At 30.8% G+C, this 16783-nt stretch overlaps 2 protein-coding genes across 5 annotated transcripts; one reads left to right on the top strand and one right to left on the bottom strand.

The window, feature by feature from the left end:
* Nucleotides 1-13: 13 nt before the first annotated feature.
* Nucleotides 14-1919, bottom strand: LOC115882913 (iron-sulfur cluster assembly 1 homolog, mitochondrial). 4 transcript variants are annotated; one of them, XM_030901179.1, is made up of 5 exons: nt 1848-1919; nt 773-864; nt 617-670; nt 451-526; nt 23-396 (listed from the first exon to the last, which is right to left on the bottom strand). In XM_030901179.1, exons 1-5 carry the CDS (start codon nt 1906-1908, stop codon nt 218-220), a joined length of 462 nt encoding a protein of 153 aa, XP_030757039.1. In that variant the 5' UTR covers nt 1909-1919; the 3' UTR covers nt 23-217. The 4 variants fall into 4 exon arrangements, with proteins under 4 accessions (XP_030757037.1, XP_030757038.1, XP_030757040.1 ...); XM_030901177.1 differs by having other exon boundaries at nt 14-526; XM_030901178.1 differs by lacking the exon at nt 1848-1919 and adding an exon at nt 1168-1256 and having other exon boundaries at nt 15-526.
* LOC115882912 (MOB kinase activator-like 1) lies at nt 1230-14899 on the top strand. The gene is made up of 4 exons (XM_030901175.1): nt 1230-1360; nt 2736-2902; nt 5470-5697; nt 14312-14899. Exons 1-4 carry the CDS (start codon nt 1347-1349, stop codon nt 14554-14556), a joined length of 654 nt encoding a protein of 217 aa, XP_030757035.1. The 5' UTR covers nt 1230-1346; the 3' UTR covers nt 14557-14899.
* Nucleotides 14900-16783: the final 1884 nt, after the last annotated feature.

The following is a 16783-nucleotide window of genomic DNA, read 5'->3' as shown; positions in this document are numbered from 1 at the left end:
CTATTTTTATATTTTAAATTAAATAATATCTATTTTAAATATATGAGTTTATCATTTTATATTCTTTTATTCTTGAGAATTTTTTCCTAAAACTCCTATCTAAATGCCAGTAGCATAATAAGTGTACCCTAGTTTCACTTTGGTGTATTATATTTTACTACTTGCTTTCTAAGTATAATTATCTACTTAATTTCATTAAATATTTGAACACTTTATATCACACGCTAAAAGATTCCCCACATCCACAAGTTCCCTTTATATTCGGATTATTAAAAACAAATTCTGAACTTAACTTGCTTTGTACGTAATCCATTTCAGTTCCCAGTAACGTCAATTGAGCCTTTTTGTCGATAAATACTTTTATACCATCTTGAGTTACCTCTTCGTCAAGATTTTCTAAAATAATATAAAAAGTTGTATTAAAATGATTAAAAATGTGTTGATTTTTACCTTTCTTCGTGGCATAATCCAGAGTATATGATAATCCATTGCAACCTCGTTGCCTAACACCGATTTTGAGACCAATCTAGAAAGAAAAACAAGTTTGTTGACAAATAAATTGTTTTTATTTGGATGATTTTTTGACAGCAAGAAAATGTTTTTTATGTTTACTTACATATTCAGTCTTGTCTTTTAATAATTCCTTTATTCGATTAACTGCTGAGGGGGTCTGTAAAATTTAATTATTGAAAATAGGTAGTCAGAAATAGGTAAAAGAAAAACAGTCTTTGAGGTTAGAAACCTTTTACATAAGAACAAATTTTAAACTTACCAATATTAAAGCCTGCCTTGTAGGTAGTAATTTTCGTTTAACTGCCCGGACCGTTGCCGTCGCTACAGTTTTTGTTGCCATTTGATTATTAACTAAAAATTTAATATTTCATAATATTTTTAGTGAGATCTACATTGATTGATTTTGGCATAAATACGGACCTGCGTAATTTATGTCAACTTGTCAATGTCAAATTCTTCTTTTTATTTATGATGGCCATGGTATAGTGCTCTTTAAAAACAGTAAAATTTATTATAAAATTGCTTCAAAATTCAATAATAAACAATAATTTTTGAAGATTAATTTATGAATCAAATAAGCACTTGATATTTTGATGTCAGCTGTAAGCTGTAACACTTTTTTAAGCAATAAATAAAAATAGTAAACTGACGTACGATTTTTTGCCATCTGACATCAAAACAATTGAACATCTGAGTGGCCAAGTGAAAGGTCATTGATTTTGTGAAGAAAAACCGAGTTTTTGTTGTGAAATTTTTCCGTAACATTTTCTTCACCATTCGCTTTATTTCTTTAGTGTAGTGTTGTTGTGTTTTCATCGGAATCGTTTGGAAAAATGAGTTTCTTTTTGTAAGTATGACTCATTTGTAGGTACGGTCTTTAAAAAACTGGAAAAATTGGGTTCTATTTTTAGACGATGGTAATGGTTCTTAAAATAAAATACAAATCTATTGATTTCACCGATATTTTACCAATATTTTAAGTTTTATTTCAATAATAAAGAAACGTCATTGTTTTAATGCTGTTAATACTTTCTGGATCACTCAGAATCCTCAATATCTATTACCAACTACATTTATTCTTAAATAATTCTATAAATTTTGGTTTTTGCAACTAATTTGTTATATCTAATAGTACCTACATACCTACTATTTGATTTATAAAGCAAATTTTTGATATTTTCTTTCTGTAATATCTTCTTGGACACCTAGAGTGTCATGTAATGAATCTTTGGCAATGAACTGTTGTCCAGATATTTTACAAAAGTTTTGATTTATTTTCATATTATTTTGGCCATTTGCCATTCTTAGTATCCAAATATAGATATTGATCTTACCCTTTTGCCTAAAGGTCTGCATATTTGCAATAAAATCATATTGGATATCAGAATCAAACATTGTGCATTCAAATCATGCAATGAAACATATTTACTATCAAGCAGACTTTGACGGTTAAAAAAGTGAATAATTTATCTAAAAATATCAAATTGTTTATTTAAAATGTAAGCAAGCTTGATCATAAAAGTTTAGGATCATATTGTGTATGTATGTCATAGATTGTAAATAATGTACCTAATAGCTATATAAAATGATGGGTACTGTAAAAACATGAATAAATAAATAGGTAAATATGTACCTATTAATTAATGGGAATAAGTACCAACTTTGTTTAAAGCTATGTCCACACATAAGGTTTTACCTGTCAGTCTTACCTGTTCAGTAGGACGAAAAACCAGTCCGTTTTTCGTGAATTGAATTAAGACGGAAGATCATTTAGAGCAGTGTTGTCAGAGATTTTCGAGCGAATTCCTTCAAAGGAGCCTTAAAAAACCTTCATATTCCTTCAACTTAGCAAAACATTCCCGACCTTGTGAAATATAACCAAATTTGGTGTATTTTATCTTTTTTTTTTATATATATAAAGTGTCAAGACGAATGGCAATGTCAGAAAATAAATAAATAAACTTGGCAATTTCCATTTAGTCAGCCCGGCGCCAAATATGGCCATTGTTGGTAACAATGAATTTAAAAATCGCGCCTTCGATTACGTAACTATAAAAGTTCAATTAGTATCGCTTATAAATGGTTTTCTGTTTTACCTGACATGCAAAACTGACAGGTAAAAAGTTATGTGTAGACGTACCTTAACAACTTTGTCTAAACCAAAAAAGTAAATGAAAGTGAAAAGCAGACAAGTAAAAATTAATTTATTATTTTTTTTCTAGTGGAAGTCGTTCTTCGAAGACTTTTAAACCTAAGAAGAATATACCTGAAGGCACACATCAGTATGAATTAATGAAACATGCAGCTGCCACTTTAGGATCAGGAAATTTACGGTTAGCTGTCATGCTACCCGAAGGAGAAGACTTGAATGAATGGGTAGCTGTTAACAGTAAGTATCCATAGCTGTTAAGTCCATTTCACTAGTCCGAAAAAGTAGCAAAATAAGCGTTCGGCATTTAACGTTTTATGTAAAACTGGCTCGGTATTTTTACACAAATGAAGAAGAAAATTAAAGATAAAGGATTATACTATATCCGTATTGTAGCACATTTTTAGACAACTTTTTTATTTTTAAGATTTTGATAGTCAAACATCAACAAAATATTCCTTATGTTTGGACTAAATTTTCTCGAAAATAAAGACATAATTTAAAATTCCGTTATAATACGGAAATAGATTTAATTTTTGTGATTACACTGATATAATTTTTATGGTTTTGTAACAAATTGCTTGCTAATTTATGGCAAATGCTGAAGCTCTGCAAACCTTAATCAAGCCTTAATCAAAGCACGCGTGTTTGGAATTTTGGGTGTGGCTTAACACGACAGGATCGGGCTAAGCCTTAGGCAGATTTCTGAATTATAATATAGATTTCCTTCGGCCACACACCCGCTTTACCCCACCCCCGAGAGCGACCCGAATGTACAGCGTAATAGCATAGTATAAGGAAACTAGTAGCTTTACTCCTTGTCAAATCCTTTGTTCTTTTTCTGCCACTTTATATGCCCTTGTTCTCGCCTCCCGTGACCACTGACGTAGCTGTATAGTTGTGGTCTATTAACTAGGCAAAGTATAGTCGTGGCACTCGCCATAGTTTCACAGATATGTATTTAGGAAAATATGAGTTCACAATAAAATAAAATAAAAAAAAATGATCATCGAGTAAAAACTTGCTTGAAAACAGAATATTTTCACATTTCGTGTAGGTAACAATTCTTCTGTATCTGAAAATCTTCTGATGATGGGAAGAAATGCGGAAAAATATATAATGATATATTTTTATATTATTGTCTATTTCATAGATTTTCTACAACTTTTTTTTAAATTTAAAATAAGTTTAATTTTCTGTAGATAACTGGATTCGGCATAAAATTCTGCATACAGTACACTATCTTTATTTAAAGCACACTGCGGTGTTGCCATTCTATTTCTTATTTACTAAAACTTTGGTTAAAAACATTATATACGAAAAGTGGTAAAAAACTAGAGTGAATATAACTTTATTAATACTTAGCTATGTTTTCTTAAACTTGAAGGATACCAGGATTCTTGTAGAAAAATTTATCGTATACAGGGTATTTTTTATGGCATCACCAAAATCGTAATATTTAAAATGTTGTATCTCGTTTTTTTTAAATGCAACACCTTGTATATTATTTTTCTTTCAGATGTAGAATTAAAAGGTGAACATTTTTTGTATTTAAAGTGTTCTTAAATTTTTAGCCGTTTTGCAAATATTTTCTGTATTTCATTACATATGGGATTTTCAACGATAGAATATTAGACAAAGATCATATTAGGTGGCTTTGATAAAAATTTACTGTTGAAAGAGCCATATGTAATATAATACTGCGAATATCTGCGAAACCGTTAAAAATATAGAAACACTTTAAATAAAAAAATGTTCACTTTTTAATTCTGCATCTGACAGAAAAATAATATACAGAATGTTGCATTTAAAAAAAATTGAGATATACCATTTTAAATATTCCGATTTTCGTGTCGCCATAAAAAATACCCTATATAGAATAATGTATATAGAATGAGGTAAAATAATTAAAAAAAAAATAAAATTAACTTTACCGTAACTTTTTTGTGACACCCTGTATATAACGAAATATTTTAGGATACGCCTCTTTATAAATCTTGAAACATATGAGTAAAACTTTTTTCACATCTTCGACAACGACGACGATATTGGACTTCCTCGCACTAATGGGCCACTCTGTATATTTACGGTGATTTAAAGCTAGGTGTGGCACTTTTCTTCCCTCAAATATAAACGCAATATTTTGTCTATAATAACTTGAATATTATTATATTACGACCACTTATAATAAAAAATAAATAAAATAAAAAAAAAACATAAAAAATACAGTCCACTAAATTTATAAGAGATTATGCTATTATAAAATTAATTAATTAATTATTTATGCTATTATTTCGTAAGCTACAATCTTCTTAAGAGAACACATCTAACCACTAAAAAATATTCATATTTTACATTCTAAATCAAAAAGTTGTGACAGAGCGCAGTTATGGCATTAGTTTGGGTTGCCCCAGATAGACGGCGCTGCCTGTTTTTCGATTTTCACTTTTGAATTAAATAAAAAGAATTTTTAAGAGAACGCACCCAACAACTAAAAAATATCCATATTTTACATTTTAAATCAAAAATACTTCTAAACTAAGAACCTACTCAGTTTTGGCGGCCATCGACAGATTGCAAAAACTGGCAGAAAATATTTGCGAGAGTGCAACTACTCTTTTCCTTAAACTATGGTAATAGACTATTAAATAGGAATAATCTCATGGAAATAATAAAATCTAGAGGAGGTCTAAAATTTTTGTAGAGTTTAGTTGAAACAACTTTAGCAATGTTGTATTTGTAGCAACTAAACATTTTTAATAATATTTATTTTTGAATTCATTCAACATATTTTTTTTAATTTTCAGCTGTGGATTTTTTCAACCAAATCAACATGTTGTACGGTACCATAACGGAGTTTTGCACGGAAGAAAGCTGTCCCATCATGTCCGCTGGTCCGAAATACGAGTACCACTGGGCCGATGGGCATACAGTTAAGAAACCAATAAAGTGTTCCGCACCAAAATACATTGATTATTTGATGACGTGGGTGCAGGATCAGTTAGATGACGAAACGTTGTTCCCTTCTAAAATAGGTAAGTTCACTTCAAAAATATAGTATTATTGACATTCCCCATATCATTTTACATATAAAATGACAGTGATCTTCATGACAGGTCTTCATTTCGAAGCCATCCCTGACGCCGTTTTTTTTTTCGATTGTATTGTAGTTATGGACAAAATCTTCATATACAGTATAATAATATTCATATACAGTCTTTACAATCAGAGGATCCATTACAATGACAGTTGTGTCAGTAATTTGAATTGATATGTTGTTTTATTACATAATAATTATACAGGGTGCTACAAATTCGGGGTACGAGCATTGGCATCTCGGTAACTGTAATAGATACGAACATGGTTATATTGGGGCAAAGTTGCGCTTTGAGATGTTCACCAAGATGCCATCAAAAAAGCTTAAAAAATTTCAAGGGTTTCTGAGTTTGGTTTGGAAAAAACGGATTTCTTTGAAAATCAATTTATTTTTTCCTGTCGTTACTTTCTAGAAAATCCAAAAACTAATTGCACATTTTCATGACCACTTTATTAGGGCTATTTGAGAGTATTTTAAGATTTTTAAATTAAATAAAATTTTTAAATAAAATTTTAATTAGCTGATAATTTGTGAGATACAGATGCCAACTTAATTTTTTTAAATACGCACTTGCATGTTTTATTTCAGGTTTTGAAAGACCGGTCTCCTGAGTACAATGATATCCTACACTTTATACATTTTTTTGTTTTGGGTATCTTAACAACAACAAAACTATACCGTGCTGGCAACTGTTACTTTTGGGTCGGCATTTACATGTGTAGAAGTAAATCGCATTGGGATCTTATTAAGTCGGAGTGAGAGAAATGCGACCGACCGCGGTGTGCTGTTGCGGCGTTGCCGATACGCCTTTCCCTATCAAGTAAAGTAAAATGACGATCGCAAACCGCTTATTTTTAAAAGACTTTTTTTCAAGAGATAACTAGATAAAATCATTAGGTTTGTAATGTTTCTGAGCATCTGAAATAGAATTATAAGGATATCGTTAGGGTGTCATTCTTTATAACGAGAAAACGTCAGTAATCGCGATAATTTAAAAACTCAACTTTTAACACATAACAGGCCATAACTCAAGAACCACTTTAGATATTGAAACTTTTTTTTTTATTTTCAAGATCGGATATTTTACAATATGTTTACATAAGAAAAATTCGATAAGGTTGATTTTTCCATTCAAAAATTGTAAACAATCCATCCATTTACTTTTAGAGCATAGCAATTTTCAGCAATCGTGTAATTTTTTTATTGATAAAGCTTTTCACATACTGTCTACAAAGAAAATACAGCAGAAATATTAACAAAGTTCTTGAAAAAACTACAAACTATTATTTCTAATAGATTTCGAGATATCGATTTTTGAATTCAGAGTTCTAATAGCGTGACCACTATCGAACACCCACTCAATTCCACTTATTTTTACCAAAAATGCAAGTGTTTCTAGTTTGCACTTAAAAAAATTCAAGCTATAGGGAAAATTACAACGACTCGTTAATAAATAAACAAATCCAGTATCACGAGACGTAATTAAATCGTGAAGCTGAACGCATGACGTACACCTTTCCCTAGAACTTTAAGTACTGACAGAGGTATTGATTGGGTCGACCGGTCAACTGCGACAAATCTGCTATATTCCCTTCCATGTCTCTTAGCGATGTGCACAGTTTCTCGGTTTATTTCATACGTTTGGCAACGTGTTTACTGTCCTCTCTTTGTTCAGTACATTATAAACGCACTGTACTCTTCTTACATACGGAAATCTCGACCCAAGACTAACATTTGCCAGCCCTTAGTATAATTATTAATTAAAATAATTTCAAGTCCGACTCTGGTTTTTTAAATTATTTAATCTGATTATATTCATCGCAACAATATTGATCAGCGCTAATTAACATCGAATAAGGAAAATCGAGCCAATTGGAAGATTCAAATAAGTAATATCCAGGTGAGCAATTTAAAGATATTATTTTATTGCATTTGATTTTCCGTATTCAATGTCTTACTCCACGTCATTGTTAAGTCTGAAAGCTTATCAATATTGTAGCGATGAATAGATTAAACATTTAAAAAAAACAGACCCGGACTTGAAATTAGTTTAAATAAATTGTATCTCACAAATTGTCAGCTAATTTGAAAATCTAAAAATACTGTCAGATAGCCCTAATAAAGTGGCTATGAGAATGAGCAATTAGTTTTTTGATTTATCAAAAAGTAACGACAGGAAAAAAAAACTGATTTTCAAAAAAATCTGTTTTTTCCAAAAAACTCAGCAATCATTGAAATTTTTAAAACTTTTTTGATGGCGTCTTGGTGAACATCCCAAAGCGCAATTTTGCCCTAATTTAAACATCTTCGTATCTATTACGGTTACCGACATACCAATGCTCGTACCCCGAATTTTTAGCACCCTGTATCACAATCTATTCTTTTCATATTTTAGTAATCAGATAATTAATTTCGAATTTTAATATCAAAACACTGTCTGTTGTTCATTTGAACTACTATGTATATGTAACTTAAACAAAAAATAAGGAGTTATTATTGTAGCCACTGATCCTGAGCAACTGCTATATCCCCTAAAAAAGCTTTACATTGTTGTGCTGTGAGATATTTTGTCCAAATTTATTGACTAGTGTGTACCAGCGACTTCGTTCGCGTCGAATTAATCATTTGTAATGGTGATGATAAAGCAAAGCAAGAATTTCCATTAACATACAAACTGGATAAAATTTTCTCACATTTATGTCAGCATGAGAAAAAACAATATGGTAATATTTGAGGGGTAGTTTGATGTCGTTGGAATCTGACTTTCGAAAAATCCGTTTGCAAAAATAAGCTTTTTACGTCAAGCAGTTTAAGCAGAATCGTGGTTAAGAAATTACCCAACTTTTTGGAACACCCTGTATGATTTTTTTAAAAAATTCAAAGTAAGTAAAAAAAGCAAATAAATTTTGCCTGTCCAAGCGTTTTCCCGAGAGACTAACCATTTTTTAAATAACAAATATTGTAATATTTGAGGGTCGTTTTTACCTTCTTGGAATTTGAGATTCGAGAAACCCCTCCTTACCGAATCTCTACACCCCACAATCAATCCGTTTACCAAAAATCAGCTTTAAACGTCAAGCAGTTTAAGCAGAATCGTGATTACTCAATGGTCATATTTTATGAAACACCCTGTATAAATTTATAAAAAAATCTTAAAATATGTAAAACAACAAAATAAAATATACGGGTTTAAGCGTTTTTTTGGAAACTTGACCATTTTTTAAATAAAACATATTGTAATATTTGGGGGGTGGTTTCACCCCCTTGGAACTGGAATTTCAAAAAATCCCTTCTTATCGAACCTCTACACCCTAGAATCAACCTGTATGCCAAAATTGAGCTTCTTACGTTGAGTGGTTTGAGCAGGATCGTGGTTAATCAGTATTGGTGGGTTCATACAGCCAAATAAAATAAAATAAGAATAAAATAAAATAAAATAAGAAAGTTGGTTATATGGGATAGCCAAATAAAATAACAAATAAAATAAGAAGTCTTTATCTTTTAACTTCTTGTTTTATTTTATGTGAAAACGGCTTTGCGCACGCTTAATTCTAACCTACAAATATTTTCAGTTTGGATTTAATTTATTTTATAATTTCACATAAGTAAAATGTATAATATAGTAGGCAACGAATAAATAAATATACTATAAATAGTAAAATTACTATAAACAATCGTAAAAGTTAACTTTTATCCAGCCTCATCATACTGCGCATGAGCAAATATATATTTCTTATTTTATTTTATTTGACTGTATGAACGCACACAAATAAGAATTCCTTATTTCTTATTTTATTTTATTCTTATTTTATTTTATTTGGCTGTATGAACCCACCATTTAGTCAGTCACTTAAGAATTTCATATATTAGTATAGATGCTGGATATTATTTTCTAAATCATCGGCTTGTATTTTAACTGTTTTTTTTCTCAAAATATTCTTGTTGTAATCAATACCTGAATAATTTATTATAAAGCCTGTTCAGGCAGAAGCTCGAATTTGGGACACCCTATACAGGTTTCTGTGGAACACCCTGTATTTATTGGTTAATGTTTCGAACATGACTTAGCACACTGTTAATCTATATTTAGTAAAAGGGATTGTACATTATTTCCGGTTCTTTTATTACTTGTTGTTTTTTCTTTATAAATTTTCTCGTCTCTGACTCATCGAATTATTTTTATTTCTATTCTTGGTTCTGCTGTTATGAAATAGAGACAATATCCTACAAAAGCTACCAATTAAAACATAATTCTCTTTCCACTTTCGTGATTTTCATCGGTCGGTCGATACCATAGACTTAAAATAAAATATAGACTGAGCATCTCATTCATAAATAGCTGGAACATGCGGTCAGACACTGTCTTGTTATTGTTGTGTTATTGTTTTAGGTTATAACGAGTGCGACACGAGCGATAGATAGGTTGTCTCTGTCGTAACGGTCGTTCCCTGACGACTCTGCCGAGAAACACAACACTGTCTTTCGTTTCCTCAAGTACACCTGAACTCTCCGTATCATAGCCGCGTATTTTTTTTATTTTAATGAAGCTATAATTAAATTAAAAATATATCGTATTTAAACTTTTTTATATTTTATTAAGATTTAGGACAGGTTTTTTAAATAAAAGTTTAGAAAAAACAATTTAGAGTCAAAAAAGGATAAAAATAATAAAATACATGTTATAGAAGAAATTTTATAATCGAAATTAGGTAATTTTTGAAATTAATAATAAATTATTAATTTTAGTCAAACATTTACAACCCCTAATATTAATCAAAACAGGATCTATTCCACAGATATAATAGAATCGGCGACAGGGAGAAAAAAAAATATGATTGTTGTAATTTTTTTCTGGCTAAGGATGTCTTATTATGTAAATTAGAGAAAACATAATATCTGTTCCATTAAAGCAAGGAAGGTGATAGGAAGTGGATAAAATAAAAACTACATTTATTTAACTCGGTATTGTCTTTATTATACCGGTGTAGCGTCTCAAAAGTGGCTCATCCCCCATAATTTTTATATATTTTCAAATAAAAAACAAGATTTAGTATGTTAGTATATGAAATAAATTAGGATTGATTGACGCATTCAATTGTTTTTGGTCACTTCCTTTTTAACCGGAAATGACTATAACTTTTAATTTTTTATTCGATAGAAAATGACACTCTGAATAGAATGACATATCATATGTCAACTTTTGACATTTTCGCATATGGTTTAATTGTAATTGTAACACGCGGTTCATAACGACAATTTGACTCGAAATACCAAGTGTGTGGTATCAATATATTCATAAAAATGCTTTTTCCAAATATGCTAATGAGTCACCCTTGTTCCATTTGAAAAATTGACGTATGTATGATTAAAAATACGATTTGTACATCTTTTAACCGGCCTAGACAAGACACGAAACCTATTAGACGATCAAAACTATTTTTCCAAGGCTCCTTGATTAAAACTTAGTGGATTGAAAAAACTGGATTGAAATTTAAAATAGGATATGTTTTTAAGCGACAATGTCAAAAGTTGACATATGATATGTCACTCTATTCAGAGTGTCATTTTTTATCGAATAAAGTAGCAATATACCGAGGGTGCCTTTAAAAAATAAAAAGATGTAATCATTTCGGTAAAACAGGAAGAGACCAAAAACAATTGAATACGTCAATAAATCCTAATTTATGTCATATACCTACTAACATACAAATCTGTTTTTTATCTGAAAAATAAAAAAGTTATAGGGTTGAGCCACTTTTGAGACGACCCGGTATATTAAAAATATTGTTTCATAATGTAATATCATTTTAAAAATTCTTGTATGTTATTTTAGATTCTGAAGATAATTTTAGAATAAACCGGAATATATTTTAATAAAAACATTATTAATTATTAACAGGGTTATAATTATGATTTTGTTACAATGTAAGTAAGTAAATAATGTAACGTAAAAGAAAAAAATTCAGATTTTACATTTTACTAAAATATTATCTAAATAAGCGCCTTTCTACAACAACGCCACTGACTGCCAATGGGTAAATTGAGAGTTGCCTACCGGTCAAAAAGTCGTTTCAAGACTTAAATGGATTATTTAAGTCAAATTTCTTGCAAATTTGGCACTGGCGAACCATATTTTATAGTTTTTGAACAGAAAAGTCAATAAAATAAACACTTAAGGACTACAAGCTAAGAAAATGCGTTAATACAGCCGGGGAGATAGCGGCAACAAAGCTTTACCGCACACGTGCGACACGTACTACAAGGTAATAAATGAATGAATAGGCTCCCTCGCCTCTAATCGGTGTTGTCATATTGTAAAGAACTTATCCTTATTAAACAGTATCCGACTTATAATTTAGTAGTATAAGGACTATTTAATACATCTATGGAATATTAAAACCTACTTTATTAAACTGTAGTATTAATATCTCAATATATGTGTATAACAAGAAAAAAAATATTGATAATATTAAAGACGTGACAACATAGGCTGGATGAGGAAGGTTAGGTCGACTGTACCCAGAAGTAAACATGTGTACAAAAAAGGTTGTTTGTCCGCGTTGAGATGTAAATAGTGTAGTCTATATTTTATTTTAAGTCTATGGTCGATACGCTTTAATGCCTTACTAATCAGAATTTTACGTCTACAAAAATACCTATACATTGTTTAATAAGCTGACTTAAATTGGGTTGTTTCAACACAGAATAGTGTTAATTAATTTTCATATTTACCTTCTTTCGGTAAAAAGTTCTACACTTTATTTTTTTAATATAGTCCTATAAGCAGTAATATTAGGTCTAAAAATATTTGATTTCATGATTATGTGTGAAAATTGAAAATATACTTTTTGCTTAAGATCAATTTGTATTTTTCTTTATACAGGGTGGTCAGAACTGTATTCCGGAAACTTCGGCAGCTTATTCTGCAGATAAAAATAAGTAAAAAAGTTCGTATAAATGTATGGCCTAAAATGCTTAGTTTCGGAGATACAGGGTGTAGAAGTTTCTTTTTTATTTCGTTCTTTTCCAAATAATTTCTGAAGTAACTTCAATATTTGGATGAAAATTCGTGTCTAGGAGTTTTTTGAAATAATGAGAAATCTGATTTTGATGTCAATATGACTCTTATTTCTAGGGGACGCCACCTACACGTGTTTTAACTGTTTTGAAGAGTAATAACTTTTCGTCTGTACCTGTATATATTTTCGTGACTTTTTACGTAAAATATGTACTGTTTGGTATGGGTAGTGGCTGTTATTCCATTTATTCCTAAAGCAAATCATCTCTGTAATGCTTGATTATAATCAGACATAATCAGACACAGATGACATGCACTAACTGATATTTATAAATAACAATTTGTAAAATAAGAGATTACTAAATAGTGCCCTACCACAGATTATTATTTCAGATGTGGCTCTTATTTGACTTATTTCACCTTGCTGGTAAATGCCGCCGTGACCTCGGACTGCCTCGGACCTTTAACAGGAGTAAAGGCGTTGTCAGACTTCCTTTTTTTTCTCGAATGCATTGTTGCCGTTTGTAAAAAATGTATTCCTAATTAAAATTGGGAATGCATTTTTTTAGATTTTTGTCATATTTTAAGTTCTTAAAAAAGCGTAAACATCAAGCGACAAAACAGGTATTAGTTTAAAAAGTATAAAAGTAAGATTGGTTGACGAATAAAGTAGGCTAGCTATTGATTATTGATGGGATAACTCGAGCGAAAATTCGCTCGAGTACTCGATTATTGAAATAATCGACATCGCTCGATTATGAGCGATGCAAGTGGCGAATACCAAGGACGAACGCAAGCGATCCTGGAATGAAATAAATTGAAATCCGATTTTAATGTGACATACTCGATAAAAAGCCGAGCGAATTTTCTACATACATTGCAGATAGCAAATTTATACGACGCCGTATATATATTTATTCGTTGCGTATTTGAGGGACAAAATTTTACGACCTACATCGACAATGCTTTGAAATAGACTAAATCAAGCCATCAAGCGAATCGCTCGCCGCTTGCTACTTGCCATTCATTACTGCGCGCGCAACTTACTGCTTGGCGCTTGGCGTTGACGAGTACTTACAACAAGCGACGCGTGACGGGTGAAAAACCGTATTTTTAAATACGAGTAATATTTCGCTCGAGCGATCACTCGGTTATTGCAATCGCTTGAAACTCGAGTAATTAATCAGTTTTTCCCATCACTACTATAGACAAGGAGAAAATAATGACTAATACCGACACAGGCCCAACAAAAGCAAAGCTATGCCGTCAAAAAGTAAAAAATATTTTCTAGTAAATTTCTTTTTCGCATTTCTTGTTTTTTTCGATTTGAACTACAAAAAAAAGGATATTCGTCGCATAATTTTATTTATCCGGTCGCACGATCGCACAGCTGTTGTGTTGGGGCTTGTGTGGCTTTTTAAATCGGTGATTTAAAGGGACCGAATGCATCCTTGTTTAATTTAGTTTCTCCGTCTTACTGAAAAATCTGAAATAATAATCTTTGCCCCTACTAATTCCATCTTGTCTCTTCCAGGCGTACCCTTCCCCAAAAACTTCCAGTCCATCGCCAAGACCATCCTGAAGCGCCTGTTCCGCGTTTACGCCCACATCTACCACCAGCACTTCAGCGAGGTGGTACAACTCGGCGAGGAAGCCCACCTCAACACCTCATTCAAGCACTTTATCTTCTTTGTGCAGGAGTTCAGCCTGATCGAACGAAGAGAACTGGCACCGTTGCAGGAGCTCATCGATAAGCTGACTGCGAAGGAGCAGCGATAAATAGTGGGGTTATGTAGGGAGGACCTGGGCCTTTTTTAGTTTTATTCTTTTTTTGTTAGGATTCAATCGTTTGTTTTGGATTGGAATGCAGGGAGGAAGGTATTTTGCTAGAGTGTCGTTAGTTAAGTAGATGTTTGGAATTGATGACAGGAGAGGTATATTTGTACCTCTGTTTGGGTAGTTATACAGGATTTGTCAAGAATTTTGCGACAAATGGGCTTATGCGCTACCAAATAAAGCTTATGCGCAATTACTTTTATATTTCCAATAACTAAAGCTTCATTCAGAATTTTGCAATTAGTGGAATAAATTAGTGGTTCCAATTACACTTTATACTTTTTAGTTTACAATCATTCATAATATTAAAAAAAAACAATTAAAATTAATAGAATCTCCTAGCAACAGCTTGCGTTAGTCAGTTGTATCCATAGAGAAAATCAAATATTTAGCTTTTAAAACAATAAACTTTTGATTCCTAACCACAATTTCTCTTGACTGAAGATAGTCACAGGCCAAAATTACATTTCTCGCAGATTTTGAAGTATAATTAGTGGAAAAGTTAAAAATTTGATAACTTTTTCTACTAATTGAAGATGTCTACCACTAATTTTGACGTTCGGAATGCTTACATTGATATTAAAGGAACAAACTTCTACGTTAATTGAAACCACTAATTTATTCTACTAATTGCGACGTTCTGAATGAAGCCAGTATTGACATATTTTACAACCCTAGATATATTATACTTACGTGGATAAGTAAACCACTAGAAACACTGTCGCAAGCATACCATGACACACGATCTTTAGATATTGTTTTTGCATTCTTTTTTTTTTATCAAAAAGTGACCATTTCTAGTAGTAATTTTATTTTTGGTACTATTTGACACAAATTTGACACAAAATTGCTAAAGCTATCATTATAGACAGCCAAATCACTACTTTTTTGAGTCCCTCCACAAAAAAGGGATAATGGATTGGATAATTTACTAGCTGATTTGGCAACCATGTATCAATCCGCAATGTTTGCCAAAATGAATCTTCACTACTGTCAGGTAATCATTTTCAGGTAAAATGGGCTTCATTTTCTATAAGAAAGAACTTTGGGCTAAATGAGGTAAATAAAAAAATCTATGACAATAAACAATTATTATTACAGAACTACATTTAAGAATTTCCAAAAAAAATAACTATACGACACTTTAGCAAAATCAAAACAAGGCTAAGAATTGATCTCTTTTTTTATTCAATCAGAATTACAGTGCAAAAATTTCATATAATGTAGTTTGCCCAGCGAAACAATACATAACAGTGATACATGACAGGTAACAGTCGTCTGTCATTCTCTGACTGGACAGATTATACTTATTATATACAGGGTAGTTGTTAAACTAGCAAATATTTTTTACTAACATATACTAATTTTTTAAAACATATTTTTCTATATCTAGTTTAATTTTAATCGAACTTTTTAAAATTATTTTTTATTGAGGTTGTTTTAATTTAACACAGATTCTTGCGTGACGGTGTTTTTTAATTGTAAATATTAGGTTAAAAATGATTGATATTAACACTAACAAAGGAAATACCAAATAAATAATAATGTTTTATTTTAAATAAACAAGAGAGTTCAGTTCTTACTGTTGTTATTAAAATTAAGATTGATCTAAAGAAAAGATTTCCAATATTTCTCGATATATAAATATTATATATTTTTTTAATGCACACTGTTTATACATAATCGTAACTTATTTATTGAAATAAGCACATATAAACAGTATACGGGGTGACTCACTATTCCGAAAAGAAATATCGAATTTTCCGAAGTTTCACATTTTAACCTATAATTTTTACAAAATATGCTTGCAAGGGTAGCGCAGCTTTTAAAATAATTTTCTTAATATACGGGGTGATTGGCATAATATTTGTATTCTAAAATTATCGTAATTAATACCAAGAATTCTTAAAATACAGTAATTTATAAGTGTTTAGTATGATACTAAATACAATATATTGTTTGGTTAGGTTTGGTATATTACATACATTTGATTGGTATATACAGGGTGGTCAAAAATAAAAAATGTGAGAAATTCCAGTCTATAGATGATAGTTTGGAAGAGGACAGTATTATAAAATATTTCAACTAAAAAAGCAACAATAATTCGGAGTTTTAGAATTTTAAAGGTGTTTTAAATGTACAGAACTAGAAAAAAATACAATTTAAGCGT

Source organism: Sitophilus oryzae, unplaced genomic scaffold, assembly GCF_002938485.1.
Source record: "Sitophilus oryzae breed Bouriz unplaced genomic scaffold, Soryzae_2.0 scaffold_179_pilon_pilon, whole genome shotgun sequence".
NCBI lineage: Eukaryota > Metazoa > Arthropoda > Insecta > Coleoptera > Curculionidae > Sitophilus > Sitophilus oryzae.
The sequence above is the reverse complement of the archived record's forward strand: the minus strand, read 5'-3'. Positions and strand labels throughout refer to the sequence as shown.

Excerpts from the sequence above, each read along its gene's own strand:
- LOC115882912 (XM_030901175.1), top strand. Across the intron at positions 2,903-5,469 it reads TGAATGGGTAGCTGTTAACA|CTGTGGATTTTTTCAACCAA; the intron begins GTAAGTATCCAT and ends TTTAATTTTCAG. Across the intron at positions 5,698-14,311 it reads GTTGTTCCCTTCTAAAATAG|GCGTACCCTTCCCCAAAAAC; the intron begins GTAAGTTCACTT and ends TGTCTCTTCCAG.
- LOC115882913 (XM_030901177.1), bottom strand. The coding sequence starts at position 1,908 with ATGTTTGATTCTGATATCCAATATGATTTTATTGCAAATATGCAGACC. Across the intron at positions 865-1,847 it reads GCAGACCTTTAGGCAAAAGG|TTAATAATCAAATGGCAACA; the intron begins GTAAGATCAATA and ends TTAAATTTTTAG. Across the intron at positions 671-772 it reads CAAGGCAGGCTTTAATATTG|ACCCCCTCAGCAGTTAATCG; the intron begins GTAAGTTTAAAA and ends TAAATTTTACAG.